Source organism: Stenella coeruleoalba, assembly GCF_951394435.1.
Source record: "Stenella coeruleoalba genome assembly, chromosome: 7".
Taxonomy (NCBI): Eukaryota; Metazoa; Chordata; class Mammalia; order Artiodactyla; family Delphinidae; genus Stenella; species Stenella coeruleoalba.
The window spans coordinates 98,613,669-98,638,871 of record NC_137153.1 but is presented as its reverse complement, the minus strand read 5'-3'; the positions used below and the strand labels follow the sequence as shown (position 1 = coordinate 98,638,871).

At 40.2% G+C, this 25,203-nt stretch overlaps 2 protein-coding genes and 1 long non-coding RNA gene across 5 annotated transcripts in view; 1 reads left to right on the top strand and 2 right to left on the bottom strand.

Annotated features, from left to right (window-relative positions):
- The window catches only part of ELP1 (elongator acetyltransferase complex subunit 1), a 69,134-nt gene extending 58,612 nt beyond the window's left edge, over positions 1 to 10,522 (bottom strand). For 2 of the 3 annotated variants that reach the window (XM_079926288.1, XM_079926290.1), the window contains exons 1-5: positions 10,223 to 10,522; positions 4,929 to 5,091; positions 3,987 to 4,139; positions 2,259 to 2,340; positions 1,510 to 1,590 (exon numbers count right to left, since the gene is read on the bottom strand). In XM_079926288.1, the coding sequence (XP_079782414.1) occupies positions 1,510 to 1,590; positions 2,259 to 2,340; positions 3,987 to 4,139; positions 4,929 to 5,078 (466 nt within the window). In that variant the 5' untranslated portion in view covers positions 5,079 to 5,091; positions 10,223 to 10,522. Of the gene's footprint in view, positions 1 to 1,509; positions 1,591 to 2,258; positions 2,341 to 3,986; positions 4,140 to 4,928; positions 5,092 to 9,915; positions 10,055 to 10,222 lie in introns of all 3 variants that reach the window. The other variant, XM_079926289.1, reaches the window with a different exon arrangement.
- Positions 10,523 to 10,687: 165 nt separating this feature from the next.
- ABITRAM (actin binding transcription modulator) lies at positions 10,688 to 16,465 on the top strand. Its single transcript, XM_079926775.1, has 6 exons — positions 10,688 to 10,871; positions 12,000 to 12,051; positions 12,657 to 12,786; positions 14,930 to 15,006; positions 15,086 to 15,155; positions 15,249 to 16,465. The coding sequence occupies exons 1-6, from the start codon at positions 10,775 to 10,777 to the stop codon at positions 15,384 to 15,386; spliced, it is 564 nt and encodes a 187-aa protein (XP_079782901.1). The 5' UTR covers positions 10,688 to 10,774; the 3' UTR covers positions 15,387 to 16,465.
- Positions 16,466 to 18,019: 1,554 nt separating this feature from the next.
- On the bottom strand, positions 18,020 to 19,345 carry LOC307188845. Its single transcript, XR_013829074.1, has 4 exons — positions 19,287 to 19,345; positions 19,030 to 19,143; positions 18,262 to 18,345; positions 18,020 to 18,123 (listed from the first exon to the last, which is right to left on the bottom strand). It is a non-coding gene; the product is annotated as an uncharacterized lncRNA (long non-coding RNA).
- Positions 19,346 to 25,203: the final 5,858 nt, after the last annotated feature.

The following is a 25,203-nucleotide window of genomic DNA, read 5'->3' as shown; positions in this document are numbered from 1 at the left end:
AGAAGGAACTCATCACCCACCCCTTATAGACCAGCACTTCCCCACCTTCCCTCTCAGATACTGACATCTTTATTTCCACCACCTGAGCTTCTGGCTAGAGTCCTACTAAACTTTCTTCTTCACCTTACATACCCAAAGCCTATTTATTTCACTTTCTAAACTGGTATTTCTCAAACTAGCTAGGGCAGGAGGGGAACCATCATGCACACATATTCCAAAAAAGTTTCTCATGATTCCAAAAAATGTACTATCTTTATTGAGAATCAAACTTTTCCTGCATTTTTCCCTTTTCTAGTCCCACACCCACCTTCTTTATCTCTCATGTGGATTCCTGTAGCAACCTCCTACCAGATCACCCTGTCTCGTCTCTTCCCTCTCCACCAATCAATCTTGCATCATCAGAACCTTTAATGACTGATCTCCTGTAACTTCATGTCCAAACTCCCTATCAAACTTAATCAAAATCCCTCCCCTTTATTTCATTCCACATCCAGGTCCTGTCACTAGGCAATGCTGAAGTACTCACAGTTGTCTGAATAAGCCATGCTGTGTCAAAGGCCTCCATGAAACATCCCTGCCTTGGAATGAACTAATTCACTTGCTTGGACCACTCCCCCACCCTCAACCCTCTTCTACCCAACACCAAGTCAGCCAAAACTCAGCTCAAGTCGGCCTCCTCTGGGAAGCCTTCCGTCCCCATTACTCCCTTTCTCTCCTTATGCTACCCTAATACCTGCACATCCTGTTATTACTGACTCCTTAAGGGAAAAGATGAATTAGCCACAGCACCAAACACACTGCTGGGTTCACATTACCTACTCAAACATTGTTTCTGAACAAATTATTTTTGAATGAATAAATGAGTAGCATTTTTCTAAATGATTTCTTAGTAGAATGAGAAGTCATGAAGTTAGACCTCAGCGAAACTTAAAATACCATCTCCCCCATCCTTCTCCTCAATCAGGCCAGCTACCTGGTACCCTGAAGTTGGCCAGAGCTTCTTACACTCAATAAGCATCTCCACTCTTCTCCTCTTCAATACTTCCACAGCCTAATGCCCATATCACCTCAGCCAGATCTTAGTAAGAAAACAATATGATGGGTCCCATGAAAATTCAGGTCTAATAAGTAGGAACAAAAATCAGCTCTCTATCCTGCCTCTCTTGTCTTCTCCCCAAAATTGTACCTCAGAAATGCTCTCCTTATTCTACCTAGTACAGTCCTTTTCATTAAACCCCCTGACTAAGCCTGCCCTGGGGTTTGGGCAACAACTACCCTGGTGATTCTAAGCACAGATTCCTATTCCCCAAATTATTGACAAAGCCAGCTCTCAGACTTGGAGAGGCACCAGAGGTATGCCTTTTAAAATCTGGAATGAACTAAAGGAATTGGTCTATCTGTCAGTGAATTAAGTTGGGGTTTAAGCTTCATAGTTCTTTGGGCTTATTATGATGTGGCTATCAGTGTGCAAGACAAGTCACAAAATGGTTCAAACAAAGCTATACTTACTTTCACCAAAATCATCCTGGTGGATTTGCTGTTCCATGATTGGTTCAAACTCTTTTGTCATCATAATTAGGGTCTGTTGACCTTGGAGGAGCACAAAGAAGAATATTTTGTTCTCATTTAGCATATCTGCCATTCTGTAAGTATCTACAGCATTGGAAGCTACTGAGCTGGAGTGGAGGAGTTTATAGTCAAAACAGAGAAGACAGAATTTATTCAAAATGTTCTGACTCTCATTTTTTAAGAAAAGTTTCGACTGGGTAAGTCACCTAGTACTTATTCTCAGCTATTTATGTATGTCAAGCTAACATTAAAGTCCACATAGCCCTCTTCCACTAACTTCAACGATTTAGTCAGCAAGATATCTCTTCGAATGTATACCTCATCAGGGTGCTAGTTTGCAGAAACTCATCTGGAATGAAAAGACTTAAGGGAAAAAAAATAGGACTGGGAGAGCAGTTCTTAGAATCAGTTTATTTTATGTAGCAACTCTTCCTCTTAGAGGAGGTTAAATATTGTTGACATTTTAAACCATAGCTATGGACCTTAGCAGCAACTTTTTAAAACAATATATTAAGAAGTAAAACTTAACTCAAAAACACCACATTCCCTATAGATTATCATGTTTGTATCCTTGTTCCAAGAAATGGTTTTTTTTTGAAACTTAAGCACCCTAAAACTTAAGCCTGTGAGATATCAGGAGTCATGTTTTATAAAAGTCAAGAATTAGGGACCAGTAGTGACAGGCTTACCTGTGGCAAGAAGCACCAGCTCTTGGTCAGGACTCCAACTCATGACAGAGATACCACTGGCTACACTCCCGACACATTCCAGCTGAGAGAGACATTTTAAAATGTTAAGGGAGATATGAAAATATAAGCATCTCCGTAAATATTTACTATGACCTTAATCAAAACAATTAACAAAACACACAAAGGTGAAATTATTCAGGGAACATTTATTCAGTAACAGGTATTAAAAGACCAGGCATGATACAGACCATAGGGACTGGAAGTGACTACGGCCACTCCATTCCTCCCGTTAAGGAGATAAAAGATGCCTCTACAGCAGGGTTAGGGATGTAACCGAGGTCTCTGGGAATTAAGTGGGGGCTCAGGACAGAGACTGACAAGTGGCCCAGGACAGTCAAGGAAAGCTTCTCGGAGGAGGTGCTTTGAAGGGTAGGAATAGGGCCAGGAGGAAGAGACTGGGGGGGAAATGTGCAGCTAAAAGAGCACTTAAAAATCAGCTGCAACTATAGAGCCTAAGGTATACATATACACAGGAATGGTGGGGGTGGGAGGTGAGGCTAAAAAGGAATTTGGGGAACAGTGAGAGGTCTTATACGGCACAATAAGGAATATGGATTGTGTCCTGCAGACACTGTGATGCCACAAATGTGGAGGATCAGCACCGTCTGGTGGAGACCGATGGATTGGAGGAGCTCAGTAATTAGGAAAACGTTCTACAAAACGTTTTGAAAGTAAAAGCATACCTTTCAAATGTGAGAAATACTAAGTAAGTTATACTTGATGGCTTTGATATTTCTCACCATGAACTGAGAATAAGATTTACTGCTGTACTAAATGGGACCGTTAAAAGCAAAGGTGCCAGATTTAGACTGCCAGGATTTAAATCTCACCCGATAACTGTTTGACCTTAGCCTAGTCATTTAAGCCCTCTGTGCCTCAATTTCCTCTTTTGAAGAACAGAAAAACAACAATCTACCTCATAAGGCTGTAGTGAAGATTAAATACAATTCTGCATGAAAAACACTTGAAAAAGTGCCTGGCACATTGTAAACATTTAATCAATGTCAGCTGCTATTATTATCCTATGATTAGTAATATGACTTGTGATACATCCATGTTAAAGAGATCACAACTAAGGGAGTAATCAACAAAGTTTAAAAAGCTGTCAGGAAGGTGAGGATAGAAATCCAGAAACTAAGCCTTATGCTAAGTAGAGAAGGAGGCAAATGGTTGAAATCTATCTTCTCTGGCAGTCATAAGATGTGCACATAATGATAGCATATCACCTTAGTACCTGTAGTTCAGGGACTCTTAAAGTTAGCCATCAAGGAGAGGCTTATTCAGCATTCATAAAAGAAAACGTAAGCCATATAAACATTTCAAAGACTTCATAAATTGAGAAATAAAAGTTACAACTCAGGATCAGATATACCATACAAGAATGGCCAGATTTGGGTTTTTGTTCAGTTCTTATTTGGAATGTTCTGATTGTTCTAATTAATAAATGCAGTAGACAAAACTGAGTTTTAGAAGAATCCTGAAATATAGCTAAAGCCATGCCAACAATTTTCTGTAAAGAATTATATAATGCAAAGACTTTAATTTGCAAAATGCTTAAATATTATGGCTCCTGACATTTTAAACTTCTACGAAAAACTAGTGACATGAAACAGAAAAAGGCGTTTGAGGATGTCTAAGATTTCCTCCTCACTGATCTCTTCCACTTACCTGGTGTGTGTTGAGATTGCAAAGTAGGACATCTCCAGAAGCTGTGGCCACACACACAGACTCGTGATCCAGCAACTCCTGAATACCAACAATGCAGCCACTTCCATCCTCTGGGAGAAAGCCTTCTGCCACCAGAGGAATTTCATTTTTCACCTTTCACCAAAACAAATAAGCAAATTAAGTCAATCTACTTTCAAGAACAATTCATCACACTTCCAGAAATACTTTTTAATGCTTCTTTTATAATATAAAAGCTTTCAAAAATGTTTTTTTCCTAGATTAAAACCCAAACTTTCATTTGAGAAATTTCACAGCACTACCATCTTTAACACAAAACACAGGTCATGTGACCTTTGTGCCAAGCAAACATAAAAGCCTGGTATCTTTGAAAATATCCAATAAAACATGAAGCTAATAACTATGATTTTCTAAAATGTATACACGATGGGGAAAAGGGACTAAGAATGTAATCACCTAAAATACATTAGTAGCAGAATATAATTAAGGGAAGGTGTCAGAATCAACCTAAAGAGCTTTTCAATATACATACGCTCAAGCTCCAGAAGTGAAGATTCTGATGTAGTTGGTATGAGACGGAGACTGAAAAAATTTAAAAAGCCCTACAGGAAATTTTCACCTGCATTCCCACTTGAGAACTGTTAATAGATAGTATTTACATGGTAGAAAGGGTAAAAAGTCGGGCACCCCACAAAATACAATGTCAAAGCTCTGCCAGCTTAGATTAAAACAGAAGCAGATTAAAAGACAGGGTACTAGTTAAGTTATGTCTAATATGACATCAGTATAAAGCGAAGGGAGCATTCATTTGCGGGGGACGTAAATTCAGAAAGATTTAAAGGAAAGACTATTTGGGGAAGCAAGTTTGGAAAAAGACAAGTCAAGAGTCATGCCAAGTGCTAGCACCCTCCATCAATAACTTACCTCTCTTACGACAGGGTCTACTTCTATCAGTCCATGTTCTGAGCCAATGAGCACTGTGTCCTGTTCAGTTCGGAGAGAGAAGCACTGAGGTTTCCCTGGAGCCTGAATATCCCTGAACTCCAAGCTCCGAAATAACTTTAGATTTCTCATGATGAAGCAACTCCTGAAAGAAAAGTACAAATATCTCCTGATGACACTTTAATTTCTCTGAGAAATAGAAACAGCTTAGTAGCGATAAATCACACTCCAATATAAGCAAAATGATTCAGGGAGCAGAGAAGTTAGAATAACCGAGAAAAAAAAGATCTAATCTGAACCCACACAGAGATGAGTGGTAGCAACCTAACCAACTGTGTAAATCTACGGTCTACAAATTGAGGCTGTGAAATCTATTTTACGTTCTCACTCTTTGAAAGAGGCAAGATTCTCAACTTCAGAGTTTTTTCTTCAAAAAAGATTTAACATCAGTTATTCTGAAGGAAAGTTGAGGAGAATGCAATGAATGAGAAAACATTTTATTTTGCACATGAGGATATTTTATAACTTGACAGATTTACAAAATAATATAAAAATCCACATATATACTGGCAGTGGAAGAAAATAAAATTACTTTAATATCACCAACTACATTTATTTATAAACTGGCTCTATATCTTCCTTAAAAAATTAAAATTGAAATCAAACATAGAAATAAAGAAAAGCAGTTATGGGACTTCCCTGGTGGTACAGTGGTTAACACTCTGCGCTCCCGAATGGGAGAAAATATTTGCAAATGAAGCAACTGACAAAGGATTAATCTCCAAAATTTACAAGCAGCTCATGCAGCTCAATAACAAGAAAACAAACAACCCAATCCAAAAATGGGCAGAAGACCTAAATAGACATTTCTCCAAAGAAGATATACAGACTGCCAACAAACACATGAAAGAATGCTCAACATCATTAATCATTAGAGAAATGCAAATCAAAACTACAATGAGATATCATCTCACACCAGTCAGAATGGCTATCATCAAAAAATCTAGAAAGAATAAATGCTGGAGAGGGTGTGGAGAAAAGGGAACCCTCTTGCACTGCTGGTGGGAATGTGAATTGGTTCACCCACTATGGAGAACAGTATGGAGGCTCCTTAAAAAACTACAAATAGAACTACCATACGACCCAGCAATCCCACTACTGGGCATATACCCTGAGAAAACCATAATTCAAAAACAGTCATGTACCAAAATGTTCATTGCAGCTCTATTTACAATAGCCCAGAGATGGAAACAACCTAAGTGCCCATCATCGGATGAATGGATAAAGAAGATGTGGCACATATATACAATGGAATATTACTCAGCCATAAAAAGAAACGAAATTGAGCTATTTGTAATGAGGTGGATAGACCTAGAGTCTGTCATACAGAGTGAAGTAAGTCAGAAAGAAAAAGACAAATACCATATGCTAACACATATATATGGAATTTAAGGAAAAAAATGTCATGAAGAACCTAGGGGTAAAGCAGGAATAAAGACGCAGACCTCCTAGAGAACGGACTTGAGGTTATGGGGAGGGGGAAGGGTGAGCTGTGACAGGGCGAGAGAGAGTCATGGGCATATACACACTAACAAACGTAGTAAGGTAGATAGCTAGTGGGAAGCAGCCGCATGGCACAGGGATATTGGCTCGGTGCTTTGTGACAGCCTGGAGGGGTGGGATAGGGAGGGTGGGAGGGAGGGAGACGCAAGAGGGAAGACATATGGGAACATATGTTTATGTATGACTGATTCACTTTGTTATAAAGCAGAAACTAACACACCATTGTAAAGCAATTATACCCCAATAAAGATGTTAAAAAAAAAAAAAAAAAGACTCTGCGCTCCCAATGCAGGGAGCCCAGGTTCGATCCCTGGTCAGGGAACTAGATCCCTAATGCATGTCACAACTAAGAGTTTGCATGCCACAACTAAGGAGCCCATGTGCCGCAACTAAGAGCCCTCCTGCTGCAACTAAGGAGCCCAAGTGCCACAACTAAGACCCAGAACAACCAAATAAATAAGTAAATATTATTTTTTAAAAAAAGAAAAGCATTTATTGTTCTCAGGGAGAAAAGAAGACACTACTTCAAAATGATGACCAACAATTCAAGGAGCTTCATAACCTGATATAACTACTTCACATTACTCCACTTTCCTGGCCTGATTTTCACCAGGGCAGTAGAAAAGCTGAGAAAAGAATGATCAATAGGAAACCTACCTTGGTCTGACAAAATCAGACTTGTTTTAACGTATAATATTACCTAAGAGGAAAAAAAAGTTAATGTGCTGTATATTTATATCCAGACCTCTTTAAGGTTTATACTGTAATTGGAAGTCCCTAACTTATATTAGGGGTGACAATTACACAGACCACACTGGCCTTCTTGTCACCTTAATCCAAGGTAAATTCTCTCATCTTGCATTTCCTACTTATGACAATGAAAGAATAAACATGAATTAATCCTTATACTACATAGCAGATAAAATGTTAAGTGTAGTAGAGTGAGACAACATAAAATGTGGGTTAAGAGGAAGGCAAGCCCACACGGTGGAAGTGAGGAAGAGAATCATGGCAAACAATGGTTTTGTGCGCTTTCATGAGTTGTATTCAAGAACTTCTAGAAATTATTCGAACCTGTATTATACCATACACACTTTTTATTTAGATCTAATTCTATATAGAAAGCTTGGGTTTTTGAAAGCATATAAAAATTACATTACTTTTCATCTTTAAATAACATTAAGACGACCACTGACATAGATCTGAAAGGATGGGTGGATTTGAGAGGAGAGGATGTCTGGCTAGAGGGGAGTAAACACGGGACAGAGCAGGAAGAGGTGAAAACAGACAACAGAGGACCAGATGTATTTCAACCTGATTTAGCTGATAATAATTATGTTGTAATTGTTGCCATGATCAGAGCATCAAAATGTCTCCCTGTGAACTTGGATTCTATTCACCAACAATCCGTGGAGCTCTGGGGTCCGTGAACCCCAGCATAAGAATTTGGAAGGCAAAGGCAGAAGGAGCTGAGGAGGACTCCCTTTTTCCTGTTACCTTGCTGTTTCAGTCAATGTCACCCCAGCAATGGGCCTTCATCCTTCCAGGGGCCCTTGGTCCCAGCCTCTGGCACTCCCATGACTAGCATGATAACAACCACCCCAGAGGTACCAGCACTAACCAGGCCAGTACTCCCTCCAGGTGCCTGAAATCTAGTACCATGGAGCTCCTCCTCTGAATTCCAGAGCTATCAACGCCAGCTTTCCAATGCCTCTCCTCCCAGGTCATGATAACCCCAATGGCTTCCCTTGTTTTGATCCTCAGACCTAGCTAAGTGTTGTAACTGCTTTCAGCATTTTACTTTTTTAATTACTTCACTGCTCCCTTTTGCTTTTTGTTCCTCCAGCAGGTATTTAACCAATTCTTCGTATTAAATTCTGTTGAAATACTGTGTGGTTTCTACTTTCCTGACTGGACCCTAACTGACAAACATATCAAACAACCTGAGTTCTCAAATCACTGAGCTTTCAAAATCACCGGCCAAGTGTCACAGGGAAGAACCTTTTGTATTCTATTACAAGTTAATCACTAAAGGGATGCAGCCTATAAGCTAAAATTACACATAATGACCCAACTCTCAGAACCCTGACTCCCAGGTAATGTGCATTAAGCTAAAATACTTTTATTTAGCTCACAAGAAACATCCTGACCAGGCCCACCTGTGAATGCCTGCAGGGAGGAAGAAATTAACACATCCCCTCTGGAGGCTGATGGGAACCAGGAAATGTTTGACTTTACTCCCTCCCCTTTTAGTATAAAAGAAGCCTTAATTCTAACTCAGGCAAGATGGGTCTTTGGGGGCACGAGCCCACCATCTTGGTTTGCTGGCTTTCCGAATAAAGTCGTTATTCCTTGCCCCAACACCTCGTCTCTCGATTATTGGCCTGTAGTGTGGTGAGCAGTACGAGCTTAGGCTTGGTGACACAAGGGCAGCTCATCATTCATCTCCCTCCTCCCCAACCCTTCCAGCCTCAAAGTGAACTTCTCTAAAATTTCACACCTATCAGCCTTATTCCCTTACCTTCTCAGAAGTGTCCTACTCTTTTTCAAGACCAGCAAAGGAGAACGCTCCAAACTCCCCCAGGACCTTGGTTTATTGGTACCCTTTCTTTTACATCTGCAATCTCCAACTCCCCTGCCCTCAAACGACTCATCCTTTCTCAGCCCTTAAATGCGCTAAAGATCTCTCCACACCATAGATCAATTCTGGATCCTCTCTGAAATTTCTGACAACTCCTCTATTTTCTTCCCTTGCTCCTTCATCCATCCACCTCTTGGCTAATTATCGTGCCCATGACCACAAATACCAAAGAGATCACTAATATGCTTAGTAGATCTAAACGTCCAGCCCTGACCCTCCCTAAACTGAACACTCAACTCACATTTTCAACCTCCTGCTGTTACCACAAGGATTTCTCAAAAAGCACATCAAATGCAACCTGTTAAATGAAGTACCTGCTATTCTCCACCAAACTAGTTTCCCCTCTGGGGACATGGCATTCCTACTTTCTCTGTCCTCCAAGCTGAAGCTGTGTCTGCTTCCCTTTTGCCACACTTTCACAGTAACCTATTCATTGGTTACTGCCCTGCCTGTCAATGCTCGGTTTGAATCCTTTTACACAGTACCGTAATCCTACGATCCGGTTTGTGGCCTACATCATATACCGACTGAGCACTTGCTAAGTGCTAGTTCTGGAGAAGAGATGACTGACAGTTACTGCCTCCTCAGAGGTCACAGCTTAACGGGGGAGAGGGCCACATAAGATACCACATCACATGGAGATGCACGGGGACAACACCTCCAAAGAAAAGTTGCAGATGCGAGAAGCGACTCGCAGCACAGCACCTGAACTTCTATTACCGTCAGCTTCTATCATGCATTGTTGCGCTTTAATTGGTGCATTACTTGGTTCGGCGGTATAGTCCGCAACTGCAAGGAATCCGAAGACTGGGTAAGTGTGCAGCTGGGGGAGCAGCATATGATTCCCCCTCCTGCCGCGCCGCGCAGAGCCCTCTGATGGCCGCGGGTGCAGCAGGCGGCAAGTCTGCAGAAAGAGAACTCAAGGAGCGCAGAGGTGGTCAAGCCGCACTTCACTCCCAGACCAGCAGCAGGCAGCGGTTGGGCGCTAGGGGGTCCCCTTCAACAGGGCACCCTCTGGCGGACAGGGCCCGTTTCCATGCCCCCACCCCAGCTAGGCCGCTCGAACGCTCACCTACGCCGCGCTCTGAGGAAACGCAAACAGCGGTGCGTCCGCCCAGGGCTGCGCACGGGCCTCTCCCTGACCGTGCTTCTGTGCTCTCACGACGCGCACTGGGTCTCCGGGTCGCCAGGCCGCTCGAGCCCCTCCGGTAGTGGCGAAGCCAGGCGGAGGGGCGACCTGCGAAGCATGTACTCGCAAGCGAAGAGAGCCCCACACGCGCCCAGCGGCGGCGCAGTGACGTCGTGAGCCGAAGGGGGCGCGGCCTGCCTTCTCCGTCTTCCCGCAAAGATATATGTGGAGCTGTGCTGGCCGCCGCCCCCTATCCCTACATCCTCCTTCCCAGCCTATTGTATTTGATCCCCGCCTTGACGTCAGACGCCAAAGCTCAGTTAAGTGGGGCCGGTGGGTGGAGCCTGCGGAGCCTTGGGAGCAGAGCGCGTGCGCGCAATGCGCGTGCGCACACCGCGTGTCTCGGCTACACGCCGGAAAGACGTCTTACTCCGCGGCAAGCGGGAGGAAGAGTACAGGCCCCAGAGGGCGGGGTTTGCAGCACCCGAGGTCGCCATGGCTACCGAGTCCGAGACCCCTGTGGCCGCCTCAGCTAAGGAGCCCGCGGTGCCGTCGCTTGTGGATCGTTACTTCACTCGCTGGTACAAAGCGGGTAAGTGGAGAACGATGTCAGTCTCTTCTGGGCCCAATTTGTCTGACAGTATAGGGACTAAGATGAGAGATCATAAGCCACGCGCACCTTCCCCAGCCCTTCCTCCCCACGTCAGAAGGAACTGGATCTCTCTGTTCCTCTGTAGGCCAAGGGAATGGCATTTGCAAGGACGTGGAAAACAGCAGGGTGCATTCTGGGTTGGGCGAGCGCAGTGCGAGTTCACGAGGGTGGGGTCGCTTGCGGGAAGATGGTAGACTAAGGTGAGATCCCCGAGGGAGGCAGGAGCTGGATTGCAATCTCCTTGAGTGCCTAAAGGGATTTGAGGGGCTCAGCCCTCCAAGAAGAGGCGATACATAAAATGATTTAAATGGTAGCGGTCTAAACTAAGGTAGAGGCATAGGGATGGAGAGGAGAGGGTGGGTTAGAATAGAGGCATTTAGAAAGCAGAATCTACAGTTTTACTTAAAGGAAGTCGCTGGTATTACACATTTGCCACTTAGAAGTAGGTATCCTGTTGTACAGCTTTGTGTACCCAGCAAATATCAGTGATGAGAGCATCGTCGGGGACCCTCCTCTAACCCAACTTGCTCCCATTCATTTAGGGATAATAGGTGTACTCATCTTTTACAACACTGAAATATTTTACAGTAACATACGTTTTATTAGCCAGACTTAGTGTAACCAACTGTTTGGTTAACCCTGGACTGAGGTGTTTTCGGGAATCCATTACTTTCAACGCTAACATCAGGACAGTCCTGAGCGAACCAGAATGAGTTAAGTCTCTCTAAAACTGACCGACAAAGCATGCTACTAAATTAAATAAAGAATACATTACTAATGACTTTTGTTCTAATAGAAATGATTGTACTCATTTTAAAGTGAGGATAAAAAAAGGTGGAGCAAAGAGTTACCCATCATTTTAACATTGAATGAATGATTCCATCTGGACCAGATGTCTTTAAATACTTTATGGTCAGCCTTTAGGTATATCTTTTTGAGTAATGAAGGGATACCAGTGATATATGTGTCCCGCCTTCATAATTAACTACGTCTATGAACCAAAGAAAGTACTACACAGTGGTAGTAAATATTGACTCAACAACCATCAGACTCATTCATTTTTTCTAGATGTCAAAGGAAAACCCTGTGAGGACCACTGTATACTCCAACACTCTAACCGGTAAGCAAATTGGGAATTTTAAATGATCAAAAAAATTTTTTTTCTGTCATTGTAGCCTGGTATGGTCTCGTATTGAATAAATATTCATTAAATGATTATCTTCCACTGTATTGAGATGGTATTATTTATAGTAGGAGTTTGGTTGACAAGAATGAGTCTTTCAGTGCCTACGCTAAACAAATAAACTTGCTTAGCCAAACATCCAAATGGAGGACCACACCCTCAGTCGGCTACTACCTCAAGAAACCAGCCTGTGCCTAACCACTGAAGTGGCCAAGCCCGTGGAGAGGGCTAGGGTAGAAGCACAGATGGTATCCTGTCCATACCGGCATGCCTTACTTTTCTCTCTTCCTCCTCCGTGCTGTCTAAACACCTGTGGTACGCTTCCCTTTTGGGAAAGGAAATTCAGTCCCATTTTCCCCATTTTTATTACTGCATTCTTCTCTTCAGTTAAGCTCCAATAGTAGCCAGAGGAAAATGGGGGGAAATGATAGGCTGACTAAACAAATGTCAGCTCAGCTCTTCTTGTGCCAGTAGGAATACTGTGTTATAGGAGGAAGAATCATACCAAGCAATAATACAGGATCCATTTTTGCTCCTCGTAGAATATGTGTCATCACACTGGCAGGATCCCATCCAGTTCTTCAAAGTGGAAAAGTAATTAAAAGCATTTCCTATCAAATCAGTACCAACTGTAGCAGACTTCAGAACAAAGTCTCTGGGAAATTTAAGCGGGTATGTTCCTGTATTTCTCTACTTAAATCCTCTATTGTCATAATAATGGTAAAGCCAGCCAGTCTTAGAACCCAGTAATGTACGCTCAGCATACTTCCCTGGCAGTTAGAGATGATTTTAAGAATACTTAAGCTCTAAAGAAATTCTCAGGCCAAAAAAATGAGGTATTTCAGAAGGTATATTATCTGTCATATTAGCTTCTGGGCCACCAGCATCCCTATCATCCCCAGGATGAAGGATGGAGAAGGTGGGCCTTTGAAAGAACAACACTAATACCAAAATAACAAGATATTTTGTCCCTTCCTGTTTTGTTAAGCCAGTATTTCGAATTCTATAAAATACAGATGATCAATACTTCTTTATCATATATTTTCACATGTGAACTTAAAAGTAAAATAAAGTCCTGAGGTAGTGAAAAAAAATCAATCTGGGAAAATATACAGTATTTGCTTCGTATCAGTTGCCATTCCTAACTCATTGCCAATTTAATACACATCTAGCTACACCCTCTACCTCCACATAGTGTTTAGTTATAGAAAATGTTACCTGTGCCCTCTACAATTCTAGGCAAATGGACATTTTACTGTTAAAGGAGGGTATCACACCAAGGACAACTCAAAACCATACTAAAGTATCCTGACAAACCCCTTGGAAAGGAAAGTTTCAGTGGATGATTTAGGTCCTTCATTTACGGAGTTCATACTAAGAGTTCCTGCTAATTACCTCACTGTTCTGGAAGACCCTTGTTTACACTCCCCTTTGTAGGCTTGAAGGCCCCTAATAACCTACCTTATAATTATTGATTTTTCCTCACTCAGGAAGCAAGTGGACTTTAAAAAGCATGGACCATTCTTAAAAGTCTACAAATGACAAGTAAAACAGTTAGTGCTTGTGATGTTCCTGTGATCAATCTTTGTCCAAAATAGTAACACTGTTGTTACTACTGAGGAACAGAGAGGGACCTGCACATGGAACCCACTGTAGATAAGCTTTGATCGCATCTCAGCACTGCCCATGATTTATTCTCCCAAGGGAGGTGACCAAGAGGGGTTAAAACACTTCTTTCTGACACAGAGCCAGTGATAGACAAACCATCTGGGACAAATCCCCAGCCCCTCCTCCCAAAAGTGGGGAGTCACACTGACTAGTCTTTTGAAACGAAGTACCCACAGGCAGAGGAGTGAAGCTCATGCAGTAACACCTGAATGCTGTCTAATAAAGTTGTGAGTGGGAAAGAGGCCATAAAGAACAGCATCTTGACCTCAGATGTTCGCTGCAGTAAAAATTCCTGGGAAAAAAGAGCAACACATGAGACATGCTTGCATCCATTTCCCATGAGCCTCCTTGTACTGGGTTGGCCAAAAAGTTCGCTCCGGTTTTTCATGTTAGGGAAAAACCTGCATGATCTTGGTGGCCAACTCGATAGATATTTGTCAGAACCTCCCCAGATATATCCATACAGTGGAGTACATGAAAATATAACCGTGCCACAACATTCAAACTGACATATGTCAAAATGTAGTATTTGCTAGCGGGTTATAGGATAATGGGTAAGTTACTCTATATGCTACTTAAAACTTTTCTGTTTTCCAGATTTTCCTCAAATTGCTTTTTTTTAAATTAGAAAAATATCCCTTCTCCAGAAAGTCTTAGTGATTGACCTAATAAAGAAGTTCCTTTCTCTATTAAGTTCTGATATAAAAATAAGGTAGGAATCTTAATGAAACTAACTTTATCCAATATTGCGATCATTCTCTATAATGTTGAATTTTATATTATGCTTATTGATGAGATTTTCCTACCCTTTTGAAGTCTTTACACTTGGCTATGTACAGCTTTCTCATGTACAGTTAAATATAAAGTATAATAAGTTAAGATAAAATATATTCTTAATATGTAACTAAACTACCTATTATCACATTTGTCTTAGTCTGCTTTTTCCCCTAGAGCCTAGGATGGTGCCTAGCCTATAGAGGCACTTAATATATAAATATTTGAATAAATGAATGGTTTTTCTGTACTTAAGTCATTTGTATTTAAAACACTAATTCCAGGAATATATCCTATTGTAACTCTGAGGGCTGCCTCACAAAGAAAAGTGAAAATGTACATCAATTAATTTTTTCTTCCCTTTTATTATCAGGGGGCACAGTTTCTAACAGAACTTGCACCTCTGTGTAAGATTTACTGCTCTGATGGAGAAGAATACACCATATCTAGGTGAGTTACTTTTTAACCACAATTTTGGAGAAACAAAGAAGATAATATTTTTCTTCAAAGCAATATTTTCTTTAAATAGCTGTGTTAGAGGACGGTTGATGGAAGTGAATGAAAACATTCTCCATGAGCCATCTATTCTTCAAGAGAAGGTAAAAGGGTCTGGGGAAGTAAGATCCCATCCACACACTTTTTACCTGATGTTTTACCATTTGACAGTATTAAATATTCTATTTCCCTTCTAGCCATCCACCGAAGGATACATTGCAGTTGTGTTGCCCAAGTTTGAAGAAAGTAAAAGCATAACAGAAGGGTTACTGACACAAAAACAGTATGAAGAAGTCGTGGTGAAACGCATCAGTGCCACAACAGCGACCTCATGAGGATTAAGATTGAGTGAAAACAACAGGGCATTCTTATCCTTACCTGGCCTACCAGTCAGTGCACTAAGGAAGAACCAGAGATGCTGAAGCACCCTTCACTCCGGGCCATCCGCAGGGAGGCCTGATCTTAAAACCTGACCTAGGTTTCCTTCTTTGTCTTGCATAACAAGCCTTGATTCCATTATGTCTTCAACCTCCCAGATCTGCCTGCCCATGGACTCACTCTGTTCTTTTGCTTTTCTCTTTCTAACAACTGGCAAGCGACAGATGTTTTTCTGATTAAAAACCAACAAACAAAGCACTTCGAGGAAAATTTGAAAAGACAGAAAAGTAAAAATAATTTACCCATCATCCTGTAACCCGTTAGTAAATACTAGGTTTTGATGTGATTCTGGTTGAGTATTATGTCATGGTTATTGTTTTTGCCTCAATTTTCCATCACTTTGAAGTTGAAAAACAACAACTGGCCTTTCTTACCCAATCTGCTTCAGTGTGACACGACCAAAACGTCTGGTCCCACCCCTTCTGCCCCAACTCCCCCGCTCAGGTTGCTGGGAAGAGGCAGGGTGTAGAGTGTACCTTCTCTATGTCTATGGGTTGGCCTTCAACTCTGAACAATGTAGCACTGTAACACTGGTTTCTTAATGAGGGACACATGAAGAGGCTTTGAAAGGGGCTTTGCTAACATGGAAGTATCAATATTATAATGCTGTATGAAGTAACATGTGCATTTGTGGTCACTCAGTCTCACACTCTAGTTACAGGGTAACCAGCAAAGAAGTTCCCAAGAGGTTCCTGGAATTCAAAGACACACATGCTTTTGAACAGAACAAAAGCTTTCACATCATTTAAACAATAAAAAACTATGAATTCATGGTTTAAGATGATATACTTGTTTACATTGAATTTCAAATAAAAGGACTTTCCACATTGGTATTTTTCCTTAAGGGCTGCAACATATACATACATATAAACATTTCTGTTTTAAATAAAACAATTATCCTTGAGTATAAATTCTTTTAGTTCTCCATCATCTTTTGCTGTTCAAGTCATGTTATCCCTTCCCTACCCCTACTTGCATTTAAATAAGAGAATATTCTCATTTGAGTTATGTAAAATATTTTGTAAATAAAATTTTAAAATTATTTTTGACTCACAAGGAAACTTCTTTTAACCCTAACTCTCCCCTAAGTATACCCAATGGACATGATACAGGTAGTAATTATAGAAACATCTACCTTGATAGTGCTATGAGCTGGAAGTGTAAGCACAAACCAGCAAACTCCCATTTCAGGTAGCACAAATGGTTCCCAAAGGTGTCATAAAACAAAGATACTAAAGATAGTAAAAGAATTATATATCTATTTTACATATAACATTACCTCACATCATTTTCCCTATATTTCCATTGTAATTTAAAAGAGTATTTTGGTTTCAGGGCATAAAAATCATGTTTGATGATTTTTATAAAGAAATATTTTATAAAGGTCATAACCAAGCTGAGTGCATCCCATTTTCTCTCCAAGGCCTACAGTAAATTCAAGTTTCCTTCAATAAAATAGTGACTAGCTAACTGGTGGTTCTTCAGGATCTTGTGAACATTGACTGTGATGCTGACCCAGATACCGATCATCAGACGAGCCTACAGAACTACTGCCATTTGGCCACTGACATGTCCCGTTAGATTTCAAAATAAATTTCAAAGCATCGGGATACAAGCACAAAAAAACAAAGTTAACTATACTACATCATAAGGACAGAACTTATAACCAGATCCTTCTATCAAAACCCACCCCACAAAAACAAAAGCTTTAAACCCTAAAATCAAAAAGACTAAAGTCATTAATTTAATGAATATTCCAAAGGCACATATGTATACTTACTCAAATTATTTTGAACAGCTTAGTTCAATTGTTCTCTGTCTTCTATCTTCTGTTCCATCAGTTACTACTGAGATGTACAAAAACTGCTTTTTAAGCCAGTAAAATAAGCTTAGGATTCCAGCTAATATTCAGGGCAGACAGGCCAGCTATGCTAGAACGAGAACTAAAACCATCTGCTAGTGAGTTCCTCCAGGATTCCGTGGAGAGAGGGACATGCATCACAACAGATTTCCTGTGCTCCGTGAAACCCTTACTAGAGAACAAACGAGTGCTCCCGGCATGGATGATCTGTGACAGGGGACAGTGGAGGTCCAGTCATACTCAGTAGACGGAGGGATTGAAGAAGAGTTCACAGGTTTAAGGAAAACCCTGCATCACCCAGACTACTGTGTCTCTTCTGCTGCAAATTGGTATAGTAGATGATAAGCTTAAATTTAAAAAAATAGGAAGTTAGGGTAAAATGTGCCAAAGGTGAGCATATATTCAAAATAGCTTCTTTGGATTAAATTGTCATTAAGACAGAGGGATATTTGGTTTGACTTTTAAGGAACATTATTCATGGCAATGTTCCATTTAAAATCACACTGCAATTAGAAATATAGCAACTACCATGGCATTTACAGTTGTCAGAAAGCTTCACAATCGGTTTCATGATCAGAAAATAAAGCAAGATTTCAGTTTGTTTTCTTTACAAAATTGTTGTATTTCTGAAATATAAAGGATCGTTTGCTTTCTAAAAATGTCAGCTTTGCCACATGGTGTTCCAGAGATCTGACCTCAAAAGCTTCTCAAGTTTTACCATCCACAGAATCTTTATTTGTAACTGAGACTCATCTGTTGTTGTCCATTTGAAGCTGGAAACAATTAAGACAATTAGTTTCTGCTTTACTTTTAAAATAAAAATTGCAAAATTAAGTAGTATCTATTTTCTTTTGCATTTTCCTTTAGACTAATATTTTTAATGTGAATTTAAGATACACAAATTATCTTACCTTCTTAAGCAGTTTATAGCAAAGCGAGAGAAGTTGGACCAAAGTAGCCATTATGCATCTTGTCTTTGTAATACTCTTATCAACCTATAGTGACAGATAGCAAGAAAATCAAATTCTTATAAGGAGGCCTTCAAAAGACTTTAGCATTTAGTTTGAAAATGGTAACCATTTCTTCATTGTAGAAATCTAAGGGATCTCAAAGGGTATACAGATTAAGGCATCTGAGCTGACTTGATGACCTGAGGTCCCAGAACACAGAAGCAGGGATTGTTGCCCAAGTCTCATGCCAATTTCATGGACCCCAGGAATAATGGATGGAAAATCAACCTGTTCTATTTCAGATGGTTTAGGGGCTTCTCAAAGTGCACCAAATAGTGGCAGTGAACCCCCTTCTTTGCAGTTCTTTGCACTCTACTTTTTTGCACTCAAACTCCCTAAAACAAACAACAGAAGCCCTTCACTCTGAGGTGTCTGTGCCCTAGTTAGTCAGGTGATGATGTTGGGATTTAAGGGTAGCTGCTCCGTGCTATGGAATTAATCACGTCCAAAAAGCTAATTTACTTGGTGAACCTACTACTTCCTGGGGTCAGTTATAACTGCAGATGATAAATGGTTCTTGCAGTCAAGGCAGGAAAAATGGAAATACATGGTTCTTCTGTGGGTATTAACACTTTATTTGAAGAAAAAGGGGCTGGAAGCTAACCTAATAAAAAAAGAAGTGTCAAAGTTTCTCAAGCGCTTTCCTGAATGTCCCACCCTCCCTTTTACCTTTAGAAACACTTGATTCTGCAAAGGTGTCTTAGTTACTGCCTGGAGCTGGTGGCACAGAGGAACAAGCTTGTTTATTTCCAGGAGAAGCATAAGCTTATCATCATCTTTCAGCTGAAATGTAAATAAGGAAGTTATAACAACTCCAATGAAATTCCATCTTTTAAACCTTAAATACCTTTATACCTTAATAATATACCCTCAAAGTGGGTATTTATGACATCACCACCAGCACCAGGCAAGGATACGTGCATTACCTGTTTTGAGAAAGCTTGCACACTTGAAGCAAGCTTCAAACCCTCTTCAGCAAAAACCTGGTAGGAAGGAAAAACATCACTACGTTAGGCGTATGTCATCTAGACAGTTGGTAAGAAATACACTCATGGATAATTTTCATACAGAAGTTAAAAAATAAAACCTAAACATAAAAGGTCTGTCATGGAACTTCTATGTTTTTTGTTGTATCCAGGAAAACACAAGAGTTTAACAGTATTCAGAAGCAGATTTCCCAGACCTGATGCAGAATCAGTCCCTGCTGTGGCTCCCCTACACCGGGACACCTCCAATTATTGTGCAGGATCACACAGACATTTGATACTTAGCCATAAAAATTATGCCTGGGCTTTTAGATGGATCTGAAGCTCATCTCATAATATCCCCAATTATAAGAGGGTGTTGAATCTTGGAACATGGGGTCAAAAGGGTTAGATGAGGTCAAAAGTGTTAGAACATTCCTGCTTCCAGCTCAGCAAGATAGAATTTGTCACCTATACACATTCTTCAACTAGCCATTTGAGGGGATTATTTTTTCCCTATTGACCATACATTGTACAATTTAGTGAGGAGAAGAGGATGATGGGAAAGAATACTGAAAAATACTTTAGAATATTCGGGATGATTATTTTTAAGTGGTACACAGAGTCTTTTAGAGTGAGAGACACCAGGGAAGTGAAGACTGAACTTCAGGTGGCAGCAGGAAGAATGAAAAGTACAGGGCAAATTTGAGAGTGATTTGTGAAGAAAAATAACAGATCTTGGTAATAAATTAGATAAAGCATATGAAGAGGAAGGAGGCAATAATTTCAGGGTTAACTTTAATTCTCTTTCCAACAGCCTTGCTATCATTGGATAACCTGATCTCAAGGTCAAATTGTCCTTCACATCCTTCCCTATCCTTTAAAAGGGAAAACAATGTGGGCTTCTCATTGCCGTGGCTTCTCTTGTTGCGGAGCTCAGGCTCTAGGCGCGCGGGGTCAGTAGTTGTGGCTCGCGGGTTCTAGAGCACAGGCTCAGTAGTTGTGGCTCATGGGCTTAGTTGCTCCGCAGCATGTGGGATCCTCCCAGACCAGGGCTAGAACCCGCCTGCATTGGCAAGCGGATTCTTAACCACTGCGCCACGAGGGAAGCCTCTATTCCAACTTTTTAAAAAGGGAAAAACTCACTTATAGTCAACTTTATAGAAAATTCCAAATGAAATAGTTTCTATAATTCTGCTGACTCTGTTGACAATCATCCTCTCAAGCTGAAATCCCTTCCCTGAAGAGGCTCAGGTGAAAGCACATGGGAATGCCAAAGGAAAATACGTAAAGTTGATAAAGTGATAGAAATTTCAGATTTCAAATGCAAGAATGCCTTTGGTTCTAGAGAGGCAAACAGACTAACATGTGCGTCAGGGAATTAAGAAAGGACTCTTGTAATCCACTTATCAATCTAAGCCTCCAGGTAAGCGAGGAGAATTAGAGCTGGGCCTATGTGGAGTTTCATGAGACACACAGGGCAGAAGGGTGAGTGTCAGTATATGTGTCTCTCCCTGAATGCCCTAAATCATCAGGAATATGGAGGAAGAAAAGGAAACTAACATGTACTGAGAAGCTATAATGGTCTCAGCCCCATGACAGATGCTTTCTTATGTGTTATCTCATTTAATCAATATCATTCATCCAATTCAATAATGAAGAAGCCAAAAACCTTTCCTCGCATTCAGGACAGTATAAGAGAAATCCATTTGCTGACAGGATATTTTCACCTACTTGGGAAAACCTGAAACTTAATATTGCATCTAGTGACTATCAAAGCCCGTTCTACTTTATCCCTATAATATTTGGTTTTTGTTTTTCCAATAAGATAATCAAAAAGCTCCAAAAAATGCTACTGCAAGTCCTCTAATTTTCTACCACTGTCTATAGTATACATGTGTTGTGTGCACAGGTAAACACACAATTACAGTAAATCATTTAGAAAACTAGCTATTACCAACTTTTATGCTACAGTATTAGCATAAAATGGAAATAAAATCTACCTCTGGTTGATGAATTAAATCCTGCGAAGTTTTTAGTGGACTCTCTCTCCTGAAATAAAATGAATTATTAACGAGGTAGGAAAAAATTATTGCCTTAAATTGATTTTATACTAAAGTTTTAGAGCATTTCATGCATTAACATACCCAAATTTTGAAGTAATATTGAATAGACTAAAAATATTTTCAGTATTCTTAAAACAACTTTAATATTTAACTATTACTTCTTAAGGTACTTCAAAAAATTTCAGGTAAACATTATATATGTTCATTTTATGATATAAAGAAACTTAAAACTGACAAGTTATATTTACGTTTTATTTTTCCTTTTTAAACTTTTTTATTTTGCTTCATAAGTTAAAGGTATAAGACCTGATAATATGTCTTAACTAAAAGGCCTTTGTTCCATATGGAGAAAAGATCTGACCAAAAATCAGGAAATTCTCATTTTTTATTCTAATTTCAACTCTGGCAGGAATTCAATTGTTTTTGATGAGGCATGTAAGTTAAGTTTCAATTCTGAGTCTATGAAATAATCATAATAATATTTGTGCTACCACTCTCATCAGAAGATTAGGGAATATCACATTGACAACTACCAAGAAGAATTAAGTTCTGCCCTTTAACAGCTATGAGACGTGAACAAAATATTCTTATTCTCTGATAACCTGTTGTAAGGATCAAATGAAATTAGGAAGCAGAAACTACTTTAAAAACCATAAGGCACTGGTAAGTGTGAAATATTTTAAAACTATAATGTACTAGAAAATCTAAAATATATAAATTATAAAGAAATATGAGTAACTGCATATAAATGATAAAGAAATATTATAAATTGTTAAGACAACCTTAAACAATAGCCTGAAGAAAAGCTATAAAATTGCCCAGGAAAACTACAAAACTGGATATTGTGAAAACTAACAGATGAGTCTCAGAAAGAAGCAATTAGATGAGGCTGGTAAGCCATCGTCTTAAGGGAAAACAGAAAAATTGTTTGGGAAAAAACAGGTATACCGACAGGGTGGGTAGAAAACAAAGCCAGCTTGAGATTTTACCACAATCATATTACCAAGACTTGCCAAGTTGGCACAAGATGTTATCCATTACCATTATCCGTTCCCATCAAGAATTCTAATATATTGTCATCTATTTATTGTGTATATCTGCTCAGTCTCTTACATCTCAGGTCTGTTGTTCAAAGTTTCAGTTTTGATTCAGAAAGGCTGGTTTATCAGTCAGAGTCCATTAAGGAAAACAAAAACCACAGCTATTATTTTATCAGAGAGAGTTTAATATATGGAACTGGTTAACCAAGTACTAGAGGACTGAGAAGGCAGTAAGGGAACACAGAGAAGGAACATTGAGATTGAAACCCGACAGCCGCTTGTACCCATAAAGCTGAAGGAACAAAAGGAAGAGTTGGGATTCTTAGAATTTAGACGCTTGGAGGTGAGGCCCCTGCAGATCTGGTTCTTGAACCTCGGAGAAGGGGGTGGCAGCCAGCTGGTGCTGGTATTGCTGAGGGCGCAGGATGAGGCTGGGTCTAAGCATATAGAAACTGGAACAAACAGCTGCTGCGGGGTGTAAGAGCTACTGTTGAGTGAAAGCAAGCGAACAAGGGAACAAATTCCCTCTCCTTCCTCCGTCCAGCCTTGCCCTGTCCCTCTGGTGTCTGCTATTGTTGGAGCATAATGGCTGTCCAAGGAGGGGTGTTTTCTCAGGCCCCCAGTCCCAGCATCATGAGCAGTGTATAGGAAGGGTGGGTTTGGAGCTGAGAGAGAGGCTGGAAATCGGCTCATAAGCTTACTGGGTCTCAATTTCCCCAGTTATAAATGGGGATAATACTCCCCTGTATACTTCACTGGAATGTTTTGAAGGTTAGAAGAGAAGGTAGATATAAAAGCATTTTACGAGCCATAAAAATAAAAACAACCGAGAATTAGCCTCCCATAAATACTTGAATTTACTGTAATAGGTATTTCTTAGAAGAAATGTGATCACCTTCAGAACTAATGGTTTTGAAACTAACAATTTATAATGCTTCCCCATGTCCTCCCTTATCCTCATCTATTCAGATCATGTTAACATCTAAGATACCAACTTACGAGTCTTCTAGGGGAAATGACCAGGTAAATTGTGTTTTTGCTTTGGTTGGTAAAGCATGATAATGTCATATATGCAGTATACTACGTGGTGTAGTCACATGGCAGTGTTTTGAGCACGTGACATCACTGCTGAGAGTGCGCCAGGAGAGAACACACAGACCTGAGTGAAGGCGAGGCGGGGGGCCTGGAATGTGCCTGCTGAGGCTCGAGCAGGAGTGGAATTCCTACAAAGTCTCTTGTTTTACCTTAAACACGTGTGCGGAGTTTGCATTCTCCTCCATGATATGCACAGAATTGTTTTAATGTAAAAATTCTCACAAATCTTTGAGTACAGTCTGGTGCTCTGTGTATTCTATAACCTCTTATTATTATATCCCCTGCCCCCAGGGTATGGCTCACTTATTTGGAAAGGACCAGGCATATATCACTGAGATTTTCTTCTTCTGTTTCTCCCCATCATTACCTTGTTCTTCTGGTAGACAGGAGATGTAGAGGTCTGAATTGAGACTGGAGAAACTGGCAAATTAAAATCACATACGTGTTTGATACCACAATGAAAATGAAAGGCTATTTATTGCTGGTAGAGATTTGGGTATTTGCAGTCAGCAGAAGTATAAAATAATCATTGCTGATTCAGTCTGCTTTCTATCGGGTTGGTCAAAAGGTTCGTTCGTTATTTTCCGTAAGATGGCTCTAGTAGCACTTAGTTGTCTTTAACTTCACTCGAAACAATTTTGTTAGATTGTATGTGACAGCATGCAGCACGTGCATTTAAAAAAAGACATTAAAATTGGTGAATTTTTGTGTAGCCACTTTAACATTGAAGATAGAAGGAAAAAGGCAACATTTTCGTCATATTATGCTTTATTATTTCAAGAAAGGTAAAAACGCAGCTGAAATGCAAAAAAAAAAAAAGATTTGTGCAGTGTATGGAGAAGGTGCTGTGACTGATGGAACATGTCAAAAGTGGTTTGCGAAGTTTCGTGCTGGAGATTTCTCGCTGGATGATGCTCCACAGTCAGGTAGACCAGTTGAAGTTGATAGGAATCAAATGAGATATTAATTGAGAACAATCAACATTATACCACGCGGGAGATAGCCGACACACTCAAAATATCCAAATCAAGCGTTGAAAACCATTTGCTCCAGCTTGGTTATGTTCATCACTTTGATGTTTGGGTTCCACATAAGTTAAGCAAAAAAAACCTTCTTGACCATATTTCTGCATGTGATTCTCTACTTAAACATAGTGAAAATGTTCCATTTTTAAAACAAATTGTGATGGGCAATGAAAAGTGGATACTGTACAATAATGTGGAATGGAAGGGATTGTGGGGCAAGTGAAATAAACCACCACCAATCACAGCGAAGGCCTGTCTTCATCCAAAGAAGGTGATGTTGTGTATACGGTGGGATCGGAAGGGAGTCCTCTATTGTGAGCTCCTTCCGGAAAACCAGATGATTAATTCCAACAAGTACTGCTCCCAGTTAGACCAACTGAAAGCAGCACTCGACGAAAAGCATCCAGAATTAGTCAATGCATAATCTTCCATCAGGATAATGCTAGACTGCATGTTTCTTTGATGACCAGGCAAAAAAGCTTGGCTGGGAAGTTCTGATTCATCCGCTGTATTCATCAGACATTGCACCTTCGGATTTCCATTTATTTAGGTCTTTACAAAATTCTCTTAATAGAAAAAAATTTCAATTCCCTGGAAGACTACAGAAGGCACCTGGAACAGTTCTTTGCTCAAAAAGATAAAAAGTTTTGGG

What these genes read in the sequence shown, in the direction of transcription:
- ABITRAM (XM_079926775.1), top strand. Translation starts at nt 10,775, where the DNA reads ATGGCTACCGAGTCCGAGACCCCTGTGGCCGCCTCAGCTAAGGAGCCC. An exon ending in CACTCGCTGGTACAAAGCGG is followed by an intron (nt 10,872 to 11,999) that starts GTAAGTGGAGAA and finishes CATTTTTTCTAG; the next exon opens with ATGTCAAAGGAAAACCCTGT. An exon ending in TCTCTGGGAAATTTAAGCGG is followed by an intron (nt 12,787 to 14,929) that starts GTATGTTCCTGT and finishes TTTTATTATCAG; the next exon opens with GGGGCACAGTTTCTAACAGA.